This window comes from Pipistrellus hanaki (assembly GCF_964339955.1).
Source record: "Pipistrellus hanaki genome assembly, chromosome: 1".
NCBI classification, from domain to species: Eukaryota; Metazoa; Chordata; class Mammalia; order Chiroptera; family Vespertilionidae; genus Pipistrellus; species Pipistrellus hanaki.
The window spans coordinates 90485417-90499424 of record NC_140503.1 but is presented as its reverse complement, the minus strand read 5'-3'; the positions used below and the strand labels follow the sequence as shown (position 1 = coordinate 90499424).

General features: G+C 40.5%; 1 protein-coding gene across 7 annotated transcripts in view; it reads right to left on the bottom strand.

Moving 5' to 3' along the window:
• The window catches only part of JCAD (junctional cadherin 5 associated), a 63785-nt gene that overhangs the window by 30834 nt on the left and 18943 nt on the right, over window positions 1-14008 (bottom strand). For 3 of the 7 annotated variants that reach the window (XM_084875586.1, XM_084875582.1, XM_084875587.1), the window contains exon 2: window positions 474-800. The exons of 1 other annotated variant lie outside the window; for it this stretch is intronic. In XM_084875586.1, coding sequence (XP_084731712.1) covers window positions 474-742 — 269 coding nt within the window. In that variant the 5' untranslated portion in view covers window positions 743-800. Of the gene's footprint in view, window positions 1-473; window positions 801-1673; window positions 1831-13407; window positions 13500-14008 lie in introns of all 7 variants that reach the window. 3 more of the 7 variants (XM_084875584.1, XM_084875583.1, XM_084875585.1) reach the window with 3 other exon arrangements.

The following is a 14008-nucleotide window of genomic DNA, read 5'->3' as shown; positions in this document are numbered from 1 at the left end:
GGATTATATGGATTCATAAGGAGAAAGGTGTTCTTCACAAACGGAGGGGAACACAAACCTCTTTCAACTCTCTATACCAAATACTGAAACATATTAGTAAGAAAGCCTAGGAATGTGTGCCTGACATAAACTAGCTTTTACAGTTTTTAAATAATTGCTAGCTGAGGCAATATCGAGAAATTACAAGAGAAGAGAAGCCGAGTACTGAAATGCAGTATTTAGCAGGACATAATTTGTTTCCTCACCACTGCCTGTTGAAGGTCTACTATGGCCTGGCCCTGTGCTCAGTGCTACTGGAACATCCCGGTACCTCAACGGACAGCAGCATTTTTGTCCCTCAGCCATTCCACACACATACACACACACACACACACACACACACACACCACCCCAGCCAATTATAAGGAGTGGAGGATTTTTTTTACATACCTACTGCCAAACCCCAAGTCAGAACATGGTGGGTGCGCACTTACCCCTCCTCAGACATCCTGGTAGCAGAGGCGCTCTGGGGCTCTCCTCGGGCTCTCAGTGCATGGTGCTCATTTTCAGAATCACTCACATGTCTTGTCCCCAGGGATGCCTTATTGTGTAGGAAGGCAGCAGGGCCATCCTCACATCCGTTCACCAAGCCATGGCCCACTCTCTCTCTTGCCCTTGCTGGCTGGCGACCCTCATGTGGTGCCGGAAGATCTCTTGACGGCTTGTATCCATGAGAAATCAGGAGGTCTTCTACACTGTACATAATGCACTGGCCTCATCCAAGCTCAGCGACTGGAACGGTCATCATGGGAGAACCCACACTGAGGGGACAACAAAAAGTGTTCATGAGGACTCACTTATTCTCCCTGCAGCCATGTCTGATGCCACCTCCTCCTGGACCCTGGTTATGATCGCAGTGCAGTTCCTGCACAGAAGGTGTGGGGATGGGGATTGCTGTCTGAAATGATTCTCTGTCTTATTCAAGTGGAGAGCGTGGATGAACAGGGGCTCTGTAGGGTGTGGTGCTTATTCTGAGAACCCATCAGATGACTGCCTCTTGTAGAGGAGTCCAGAATGGTGTTTGAGCAATGAAATAATTAACAATGTCCACCATCCCTTGCCCCAGTCATCTGAAAACAAGCATAAGGAGAGAGGACAAAATAAATACAGACTTAGAAGCTGCAATTACTACTTGGTATTTCTAAAAAGAGAAACTACTAGTGTCCAGCTCAGTCTTATTATACTTCCCTGCTTTCATTCTGTAGACATATCTTTCACTTTAAAAGGGCAGAACGGGGCCTTTAATCAACATGGAGCCATGACATACTCGAGCATGATACACTGAGCAAGGGCAGCTGCCCAGGGGAGGTCAACCAGCTGCTGAAAACAGAGCTTAAGTTTTGAGGCTCACAATAAGAAAACATGTGACACCCTTATCAAGCATACACACCCAACCCACTATACCATCCAAAACTTCTCCTTTCCACATTAAACTTTTAAGAATCAAATTTCTCCCCAATAAATCATGGAGAAACATTCTATATCTCTGGGCCAGTGGTGTCTACATCTAAGTCCAGCTATGGTACATGAATTCATGGCAGCTACTTCCCAGGAATAAACTGTCCTCAGGCCACAGTACCCCCATAAAACAATAAATAAATATATTTAATAACAATAAATAAATATATACAAACCTGCATGAAAGCATGTGTTTTTGAAAGCAGGTGGGGTTGCTGTGTTTCTTTTTATACAAGAGAATCTTCTTTCCTAAGTCTTCTTGTTGTTAATAGCGTGAAAGGTAGTTTGGTCAGATGAATCTGAATCTGGCTCCCCAGATGTTGTGATGCTGGCCTGGGAAAGAAGCACACCAAAGCCAGACCTGTAAGAGTTGGCCAGCTACAGCCCCACTTCACTGTTGTACGGAAATAGCGCTGCAGCGGCCCCTGGAACAATGGCCAGGAAATGCCTGCTGCCCGTGTGCAGGTGAAAGGAGACACGTGTGCTTCCTGTCGGTGGGAATTCTTAGTGAGGCATATGATTCTTCTGACTACGCATGTCCTTCCTCCTCACCACTTTCTGGATTCTAGCAGCAGCAAAGGCTCGGTTATCAGCATGGAGCATATGAGACTTTGGAAGGCTATACTTTTCTATCAGGTTCCTATATCTTATGTGAGGTTGACAAGCTCTGGCAGTTGCTGCACTAGTAGAAAAATCTCCATAGCAATTCTGCCATCCCTGACACTACTGCTGTATGTACTTTCGGGAGTTGTACAACTTGGGTCATTCACTTAGACAGAAATGGAAGGACTGGAGAGACAAGCACTTGCCCTTTCATGCAATTGAATAAGTCACTGGACTACAGGCTGCAAAGGAAAGAGATTCCATTACAGACAGGACTATGGGGACATAGAGACAAGGTTAGGAAGGTAGGGTCTTTGTTTTGTTTGATGCTACAACCTCAGAATCTTGCACATAATATGCTCTCAATAAATAATTGTTGAGTGGATTCAAAAATGAGAGAAAGGGACATTTAAGGTAGGCTTTGGAGAATGATTAGTTCACTAGATTAACTGCATGTGTATGTGTATGAGAGGGTGAATTGACATTTAAACTAGATTTGGGATACAATTATTTCAGTAGTAAAGAATTAACATAACAGAATCCCGGTAGCCTAGACCAGGGCCCCCAGACTCATTGGCTCAATGTCATGATCAAATTGGCACCACAGTTAAAGTTAGAGTTTACTAGTAGGTCTTGTGACACTCACCGTTTCTCTCTCTTGCTATATCAGGCTCTTTAAAAGTACACTGCACTTCCACTAGCCATTACATAGATTGAGGGACATGTCAGTGTCCATCAGAGTACATTGCACTTCAACTAGCCATTATATAGATTGAGGGACATGCCAGTGTCCATCAGAGTTGGTTGTTACAGTCCATTGTTAGAGTGGTAAGAAGTGAGTCTCACAAACATGTATGTCACTTATTTTCCTTCTGGGGTTAGGTAAGTTGGGCCACTGTGGCTATGTCTGTATGACAATTATACTTAGCAAACTCTTAAATGGCAAGACAACCCAGGTCAAGCCATAAACATCTTTTAAAGATTCAAACCCCTAAGAGCAATAACTTGACCAATAGATCTGATAATAAAAGCATATTGATTACTGGAAAGTCCTAACTTTTCATTTCACAGAGGCCAGAGCTCGTGGGGAGCAGGAGTACAAAGTGTGCCAGCTTCAGCATGCAGGCTTGGAGCCCCCGGGAGAGGAAAAGAGGGGAGGGGATGACCCATAGGTCCCATAACCCAAATAAGTGTTCCCAGTCACCATCCAACCCTTTGCCTCACATTCTTCACTTTCTCAATCCCAACTCAGAGCCTGGGCTTCTATCTCATCTTCACACCGACACTAAGCAGCAGACACAGTCTGCTGAACAGCCACCCTATTCCTCTAGCTTTTGTCATATTTAGCTTACTTTCTTCAGCATCCTTATCTACTTAAGATGAAATGAGCCACCTCACTAACATGTCAATTATAGCGGCCACCTGGAGGGGACATTGGGGAGCTAAGGAGCAACCAGGTATCTAATGAGTTGCTGGAATAAAAGATGGCCCCTTCTAAAGTTTCTTTCCAACCCTGAAACACCAGGACCCTACATCAACAGCATTTAATTTGATCACCCATCCACCACCTCAAAGGGTTGCTGGAAAGACACACTTTTTAGTGTGGTAAATGTCAGTTATTATAACAGCAGATTTCACAACTTGGTAGGTATATGTGCAGCTCAAACAGGACTGTTTTAGGTGTGATCCTTTTGATGCCAGCACCAGCTATGATCCCTTAGCAATCAAGTCATTATCCATACCGAAGCTCAGTTTTCTGGTCTGCAAAATGGTGGTGCCACTATCTTCCTGTCTCACCAAATTGTTTTGGGGGACAAATAAGAATATGTAAAAGTGGATATCAGCACACAAATATAAGATTGTGAGTTTATTATGTTACAATAGCTCTAGTTTGTCTCTCAAGGATTACTTGCCTTATGGAAATCTTATACATTAGTTATTAATTTTAATCATGTAGTTTAGACCATCTCCTAATTCTTTTAGTACCCTTTGCATGTCACTCTTGATTTGCAAAGTCATGACTTCTTTCTAGCACCCATCTCTTGCTTTTTTATGAACAGACTTCAATTTCCATCCACGGCACTTAAAACAGTAAAAGCTATTCAATATAGTCCAAAACATTAGCACGTAATTCCTGAGTGCCTACAATGCACCAAGCACTAAAATAATGAATAAGACATTATTTTTGCCCTTGAGAATCTTATTGTTTTGCTGTAGAGACCGTTGGAAAATTGGCAAACAAAACATGGCATATGCATGTATTAGCGGCAGAAGCTAGCCACCTCTTCACTGTCATAGCACTGTGACAGAGATAAGAAAAGGATGATATAGAAAGGACCCTTACCCTGTCTCAAGGGGTCAGGAAGCCTTCTGGAGATTGCTTCTAGGCCAAAAAAATCCCCCACCTCAGGATAGATCTGCACAGTAAGATCATCTGTAAGGATAATTTCCCAGCCACTTCATTTAAGACATTTTTCCTTTGCTATTTTTTTTGTTGTTGCCTTGTACCAAATACTCATTGTGGAACATCTACTAAGAGTGGTTAGGGCAGTGAATGCACCTCATTACAGTTTCAGGAAAGAAAGGGACTTCTAGCCTTGGCGGGGCCCAAACACAATGACAAGAGACCACGAGCACACTGTAAATGTCATGTTCATGCTGTGAATACCTAGAGACATTTAATGCAGGAGAAACATTTACCACAAGAACAAGTATGAAGGCACTGCTGCCTCTCAAAGTGGTGAGTTCCCAACTGAAAAGTTCTTTTTTTCTTCTTTTCTTTCTTTTCTTTTTTTAAAAAAATATATTTTTATTGATTTTTTACAGAGAGGAGGAAGGGAGAGAGCTAGAGAGCTAGAAACGTCGATAAGAGAGAAACATCGACCAGCTCCCTCTTGCACACCCCCTACCGGGGATGTGCCCACAACCAATGTACATGCCCTTGACCGGAATCGAACCCAGGACCTTTCAGTCCGCAGGCTGACGCTCTACCACTGAGCCAAACCGGTTTCAGCCCAGCTGGAAAGTTCTTAAACAGAGGTGAAAGGAATGGATTTAGAGCCTGATTTCTTTCAGCAGCCACCCATTGAAAGCATGTAGATGCACATCAATTGAAACATTAAAGAAGTATGCACCCTCACATCATGTTCTATAATGCTTTCTATTCTATGATATTACATTTTTTAAAATTATGGTCACCACCCATGAAATTTCATGCTGCTCTAGTCTGTCATAACCTACAGTGTGAAAAACACTATTATGAAAATCACTCCTATACCGGTTGGGGGCTAGACTGAGATGACCTCTGAAATGAAATTTCAGCAAGTTCAAAGACCTTATCAACCTATGAGAAATTCCTTGATCTAATAAGTTCATTGCTCTGTTCTCAACAGCAAATATAGCTGTTTTATCATATCAGAAATGTTCTTCCCAAGAAAAAGCATAGCTACTAAGTGAAACTACTTTCCTATCCTTAAGAACAGAAAAATAAAAGAAATTAATCTCCCGAAGGGAAAGTACTGCCTCTGCTGACTCTACCTATGACCTACCAGCAGCTTGACACCTGAGGCCTGGGAACACCCATCACTGGCAGACAGAGCAACCAGCACTCCAGAAGCAGAGGGAAGTTACAGGTCCCTGGAGACAAATGGATATGCAATGCTGCCACCTTTATTCTTCTTTCGTTGGCTTAAGACAAGACACAGCTTTTTTTTAATTTTTATTTTTATTTTACTTTTGTTCTTTTCATGCTTCCCTACTATAATCTTGCTTATATCCCTAAACTCCATCATGTCAAAGACAAAACTTACAAAGTGTTTAAAAACTCTAGTGCCACAAGAGCTGACAGCCTACTCAAAGGGACACTTAGGCTAATGAATATAGTTCTCTGGGTAGCGTGTGTTCAGCTGTTTCTTCTTATCTCGGTGGAGGATGATTGCAGACTTTCTCTTACATCAGCTATTTTCAATCTTTTTCATGTCATGAAACACATAAACGAATTACTGAAATTCTGTGGCACACCAAAAAATATATTCTATTTTTTGCCGATCTGATAATAAAAAAGTAAATATAATTTTGATTCATTTATACCAGATGGTTATTGTTGTATTGGTTGTTTTCATTTTTTTTATTTTTATTTTTTTTACAACAAAAGGAAAAGAGTCAGGTACTGCAGTTTTGAAAATTCCTTGTTGCACATCAGTGTGCCTGCCATGGTGCATCGGTTAAAAACTGCTGTCCTACACAAATGTAGAGAGGGTGGCAGAGCACAGTAAGAAGAAAAACCACGCACTTTGATGTCAAAATGACCTAGATTTCCATCCTGCCTTTCATTTCATAATTGGCCTTTGTCAAGTTACTTAACTTCCAAGCCTCAGTTTTCTCATGGGTAAAATAGATGGGCTGCCACTCATTCCAAGGAAACCTATGGGACTTCTAGGAGCTTTAGGATATTAGGATAGTAATTTCTAATGGATTTTGTGGTATTACTTGATTTAACTAGAAATAAATCAGAGCTAGGCCCAGCCACCCACTCAGAAAATGTCTTGCTTGGTTGCACAACTTGAGTTGAGCAAAACAAACCATTTGATTGAAACAAACTTTTTAGGGCCCGTGAACAACTTGAGTTTGAACTGTGCAGGTCCACTTATATATGTATTTTTTTCCTAATAAGTACTGTAAATACCCCTAGCCAGTTTGGCTCAGTGGATAGAGTGTAGGCCTGTGGACTGAAGGGTCCAGATTTGATTCTGGCCAAGGGCACATGCCCGAGTTGTGGGCTCTATTCCCAGTGTGGGGGCATGCAGGAGGCAGCTGATCAATGATTCTCTCTCATTATTAATGCTTCTATCTCTCTCTACCTCTTCCTTCCTCTCTGAAATCAATAAAGAAATATTTTTAAAAAAACACTATAAATATATTTTTATCTTCTTTATGACTTTTTTAATAGCATTGTCTTTTCTCTAGATTACTTTATTGTAAGAATACAATATATAATACATACTAGAGGCCCGATGCATGGAATTCATACAAGGGGCTAGGCCCTCACAGCCCCAACTGCCACCACCCTCTGTGGGATGATTGATTGCGGAGGCCCTCTTCCCTCCCCCCCACACATTGATCTCCCCACAGAGAGTGGTGCCCCGGCTGCCTTGCAGGCCCACCCCCCACCCACTGGTTGTTCCGGGAAGTCATTCTACCATTTGGTCTAATTAGCATATTAACTCATTATTATATAGGAGTACATACCAACTATGTCTTAATTGATTGTTTATGTTATCATTAAAACTTGCAGTCAATAGTAGGCTATTAGTAAAGTCTTTTGGAGATTCAAAGTTATACCTGAATTTTCTCTTTTTTTAAAAATATTTTTTATTGATTTCAGAGAGAAAGGGTGAGGGAGAGAGAGATAGAAACATCAATGATAAGAGAAAATCATTGATCAACTGTCTCCTGCATGCTGATGCTCTATCCACTGAGCCAAACCACCTAGAGCTTATACCTGGGTTTTCAACTGTATAGGGGGTAACACCCCTTACTCCCATAGTTTCAAGAGTCAACTGTTATAGAAAGAAGAAACACTGGATTTATAAAAATTCTCTTTTTATGGAAGAAAGATTCTGTGCTGATTGTATAATGCACACACAAAGGGATAAGATAAATGCAAACACTTTTTTTCTATTCTGTTATTAAAATGTCACTTACAGAGAGAAACCAAGATGGTGGCATAGGTAAACATCTGAACTTCTGCCTCACACAACAATTTCAAAACTACAACTAAAAGACAAACATACATCATCTAGAACCACAAGAAGGCTGGCTGAGTGGAAGTTCTACAACTAGAAGGAAAGAGAAAAGCACACTGAGACTCAGAGGAGCTGCAGAAATAAAGGCAGAGGTACAGAGGCACGCACTCGGAGAGCGCTGTTAACTGAGTATGCAGCTGGCTTTCTCAATTTGGAGGGAGACAAAAGCTCCCGACTGCTCTGAACTTTAGTTTTGGGTGAGACTCTGGGGACCCAGATTCATAAGGGGAGAAACTGGACTGTCTGGCAGCAGGCGAAACTCAAGGGCAGCTTTCTCTCAGAGGTGCTACAGCAATTATCCGATTACCGCAGGACACTGAGACCCAGGGGCCTCTAAGGGCACGGCTAACTGAAAGCCATGGCTGTTTGCTCTGCCCTGAGATCCCACCCCATATAACCATTGCTATTTGCTCTGCCCTGAGACTCCAGCCCATCCAAGCTGAGTGCAGAGGCTTTTGCATATGAATGGCCTGGTATTTTGAATTCTAAACTTACCTAACCAACTGCAGCTGAGTCAGTGAAACCTAGAACATCCAAAAGAAGGCCCAATGCCCCCCAGCAGCTTGCATTACTTCACAACTGGGCCTCATCTGGGCACTTCCAAAACCCAAACAAAGAAGAGGAATCTGCAGATCTCTCTGAGCTCCTGCTGGGTGGTCTTAGGCAGAGGCTAAATTTTCACCTCCTTGAAGATCCAAGAGCCAGTGTACCCAGGGTACAGAGTGGGATATCCAGATTACAACTCCTCAGATCCTAAGGGACACACTCAGGGGGCAGACTCAGTGAGAACCAAAGCCCCACTGAAGCAAGTCTTGCCTCATAAGGGTGTCTCCAGCACAGAAGTTCTCCCATCTTAAACACAGGTAATCCTCACAGTCAATTGGCCTGGAGATCAATTCCTTCCAGTGATACCAACAACAATCAAGGCTTAACTACAACAAGACTGTGCACACAGCCCACAAAGGGGTACACCAAGAGTGTCCACCTCAGGTAATTGGAGAGGCAAGCCATTGGGCCCTATAGGACACCTAGCACACAAAGCCACTCTATCAACACAGGGAAGCAGCCAAAATGCAGAGACAAAGAAATAAGTCACAAATGAAAAAAATGGAGGAAAGCAAACTACTGGATATAGAGTTCAAAACCACTGTTATAAGGTTTTTCAAGAATTTCCTAGAAAAGGCTAATAAATTTAGTGGGACCCTCGAGGATATGAAAAAGGACCAACTAGAAATTAAGTATACACTGAAATAAAAAATAATATACAGAGATCCAATATAAGACCAGAGGATTGCAAGGATCAAGTCAAAGAGTTGAAATAGGAAGGAGCAAAAAACACCCAAGTGGAAAAGCAAGAAGAATCCAAAAATGTGAAGATAATGGAAGGAGCCTCTGGGACAACTTCAAGTGAACCAACATCCAAATTATGGGGGTGCCAGAAGAAGAGAGAGAGCAAGATATTGAAAACCTTTTTGAAGAAATAATGACAGAAAACTTTCCCTACCTGGTGAAAGAAATAGACTTACAAGTCCAAGAAGCGCACAGAATCTCAAACAAAAGGAATCCAAAGAGGACCACACAAAGACACATCATAATTAAAATGCCAAGAGCAAAAGACAAATAGAGAATATTAAAAGCAGCAAGAGAAAAACAGTTAGTTACCTACAAGGGAGCAACCATAGGATTGTCAGCTGATTTCTCATCAGAAACTATGCAGGCCAGACAGGGGTCTCAAGAAATATTCAAAGTGATAAATAGCAAGAACCTACAACCAAGATTACTCTACCCAGCAAAGTTATCATTCAGAATTAAAGGTCAGATAAAGAGCTTCACAGATAAGAAAAAGCTAAAGGAGTTCATCATTACCAAACCAGTATTAAATGAAATGCTGAAAGGTATTCTTTAAGAGGAAAAAAGGTAAAGATAAAAATTATGTGTAGAGAGCTGCCTGAGAAGGCACATGGACATTCTTTTAATTCTTATCAGCTGAGCCCGAGGGCAGTGGCAGAATCCTATTATCAGTACTGATTTCTCAGTCTTGGAATGAGGAACAAATAGGACCTTGACTCACCCAGGTCTTGATATGCTAAATCTTGTACCAAAAAATAAGGAGCTTACCCAGATTTTGATGAATAAGATCTGGGCACACCCGAAACTCCTTTTGACCTTAAACTCCCCTTTGGAAGCCAATACATATGTTGTGTTGTCTGTGGTGAGTGTGACTGTCTCTCCATCAAAGAGATGGCACCCACCTAGCTCCCAGCTTTATGAATCTATTTCGGCCTCTTGTCTCTTTCTCTTTCTTTCTCTAATTTCTTAATCCCCAGCTCCTCCCTTCAGGAACCTGTCGTTTTTCCATGTGGGATGCAGAAAAAGAAGAAACACTACAATTACGAACAATAAATACATATCTATCAACAAGTGAATCTAAAAATCAAGTGAATTAAAAGATCTGATGAACAGAATAAACTGGTGAATATAATAGAATCAGGGGAATAGAAAGGGAGTGGACTGCCAATTCTCAGGGGGAAAAGAGTGTGGGAAGTGAGGAAAGAGACTGGACTAAAATTGTAGACCTATGGATAAGGACAGTGTGGGAGGGGGTAAGGGCAAAGGGTGGGGTGAAACCAGGAGGAGGGGAGTTATGGGGGAAAGAAAGAGGAACAATTGTTATAATCTGAACAATAAAGATATATTAAAAAATAATTAATTAATTTAAAAAATGCTACTTACCGGTACAAGCTTGGAAACTTATAACATAATTGAAGAAACAGTGAACAAAACAAAAAACAAGTAACACCAAGCTGAGACAGAGCTGAACCTACAATTCTCTTGTTTAACTCTATTGAGACTAGCTTAATTAAATCAAATTCATGAGATGACACCCAAAGAAAAATGCTTATCACATGCTGTCTCTAATTCTGGTGGTTTGAAGGAGATGAGGTAGAGGAATAACAGTACTAGCCAAGTTTGCCTGTGATAGATTTTCTGATTGATTTGTAACATCAGTAGGTTTATATTCTATTACCTTTGCCCCCATGAAGATACTTGTGATAGGTGGTAAATACTCAAAATACTCTCTAGTCCAGTGTTTCCCAACCTTCTCTCATGATGAGAATCACCTGGTGGAGCTGTTAAAACACAGATTCCTGAATCCCAACTAAGAAGTGCTAAACTAGAATTTTTGAGAACATATAGGTAAAATTGCATACCTAACTTAGTGCTCTGTATATAACATCTGTGTTAGAGCACTAGTAAGTATACAATTTTACCTATATGTTCCCAAAAATTCTAGTTTAGCACTTCTTAGTTGGGATTCAGGAATCTGTGTTTTAACAACTCCACCAGGTGATTCTCATCATGAGAGAAGGTTGGGAAACACTGCTCTAGTCAATGCATAACAAATTCATCAAGAACATCTTCCAATTCATGGTTAATTTATCCTCCCCTGTGCCAATAAACTCTCTACATACAAATAGAAAGTGACTGCTCTATAAGCTCAAAATAGCAGCACACTTGGAAGACAATAACATCAACCATCCATTTAACAACTGAAATGTGTTATATACTCCTTTAGTTGCTTTGAACATTTTATTTCATTTTATACTGCAACATAATTCTGGATGTACCTATGGAAGTCCCATAAGTGAGTCCAAGATTACACATCTTGTAAATTCAGATACAAGATCAAACAAAGGTCAGCTAGCTACTATTTTAGGCTCATCCTTCTATATAGCAACAAAAGTTCCCACTTTACCAAATAATGCATAAGTAAGAAAAGATAGAAAGCATGGTGACATTAAATTGAAAAACTGTATATTTAAAAAAAAGAAAAAAAATCTCCTTTATTCTCTGGGATTAGGATGGTTCCTCTAGCTGTTTCTTTCCTTACACACACCAAACACACACACACACACACACACACACACACATACACACACGCGTGCATACACACATGCACAGAGTTAATGCCTCACTTGACTATAAAGTCTTAGTGGCAATACTAGTATTAATTTCTGAATACACATAATTCACAAATATGCCATGCAATTGCTTCAGGACCTTCAGCAGACCTCTCCCATCCTTGTCAGTTACCTGTAGCCATCATAAAACCTATTATGTGAATCTGAAAAGCCAGCAAGTGATATCTCTGCTAAATGTGAGAGGAGCAACTTTCAGGGGGAAAAATAAATTCTAAAAGAAAACAATTATCTACATAGAAGTAGCCACTCTTATTTACATCATAAATAAATTTTGACTTTTATTGAGCAGATAATGGAAAACCACAAAGGTTTTGGGCAAGTAAGGGTAAGGCTGCTGCACAAAGAATGTAGCAAGAAAGTGGACCTAAGTGGCCAGATCAAGAACAGCTGTGTAGACAAGAAGTTACAAATCCCTTTATAGTAATGTGTTGGGGTGGTAGGAGAGGGTTAAGAAATAAAGAAATAGCCAAGACCGGTTTGGCTCAGTGGATAGAGCGTCGGCTTGGGGACTGAGGGGACCCGGGTACGATTCCGGTCAGGGGCATGTACCTTGGTTGCGGGCATATCCCCAGTGGGGGGTGTGTAAGAGGCAGCTGATCGATGACTCTCTCTCATCGATGTTTCTAACTCTCTATCTCTCTCCCTTCCTCTCTGTACAAAATCAATAAAATATATATTTTTTTAAAAAAGGAAGAAATAAGAAGAGTAATTATTAAGGGAAGAAGTAAAATGAATTTGAGTCTTGGTGACTAAGATAATGGTCTTTTCATTAGGAGAAATACAGAAGGCAGAAATAATTATTGGCCAGAGAAGATGACAAGTAATTTGATTTTGATTTAACCGACCAATTCCCACAAAATTTGCTTTCCCCAAATCATTTTCAAACGGATCTTCATCAGATTACTTGCCCTTTCCAAAGATCTGAATGAGACAATTTAAAGCAATCTTATTGTGATAGATTTCTAAGGGGGAAAAATAAATTCTTTAAATATTAGCCATAAGTTCTTTAAATATTAGCCATATCATTTATATTCACATGGAAGGGATTTAGGAAAGTGTTAACAATCCATCAGCATTTAAGCATAGAGTTCAGTTGCCCACCCACTCACTGTAAGGATAAATTTCTATTTCTCCATGTTGCTCAATACATATTTATTGTGTTGAATTGTCTCTGAGACACTGCACAAAAGAAAAAGGAAGAATCTGTTTGAACCTCAGTGTTTTCCCCTAAAAATAATAAAATAAAATAAGAAGGTTGAATAAGTTCCTCAGGGTCCTTCTAGTTCTAGAAATCTGCCCCTTCTAGCCTTTCTCCCTTGTGATGAACAGCATGCATTTCTATGTCAGCTGGACACAGTGAAAAGAATACAGATTGTGGCCATGACACAAACAAAGCATCTGACCTTGACCCTGTTAGCTCCCATACAGAGGCCAACCAAGAGAGCAGAGCTAAATGGCCACACGCTGAGAAGAGGAGATGGGTATTGGGGAACAGGAAGGAGGCCAGGGAGTACACACACCATCTAGCAATTCTCCATTTCAGAAGTTCCAGAGCACAGGTGTTGCACTTATTCTTGTTCCACACTGGAAGTGCCAGCCACTGGGCTCCATGCTAGAGAACATAAAAATATATCATAAGACCCATCAGCACCCTTCCTTGTGGATGTCATAGTCTAGGTGGTGTTATTTCAATTATGGGCATTCTTATCATTAGAGGTTGAGACTTGCAAATGGTACCATTTCTTCCTTCCTTTCCATTTGCAAAATTTAAAATATTTTATTCTCATATTTACAATTATAAGACTCCCCTTGACAGGAAATGAAACAAAATATGAATAACCTTATTAAATCAACCAGAATTTGTCTTGTTTTTAAAAATTTGCCTAGACCACAAAATGAAAATTAATAAACAAATACCCCATTAAAAATATGAATCAAATATTCACCCTCACCTATAATAAGATATGTAAATTAACCAAGAATGTCATTATTCACTAACCAATTATTATTATTAAAAAACAGTATTTGTTGTTGGTGAGAGCATGGTGAACTATGCAGGTTCTCCTTCTGTAGGTATATAAATGTGGAGGGTCATATGTAAATGGGAATTTCCTTTCTTAA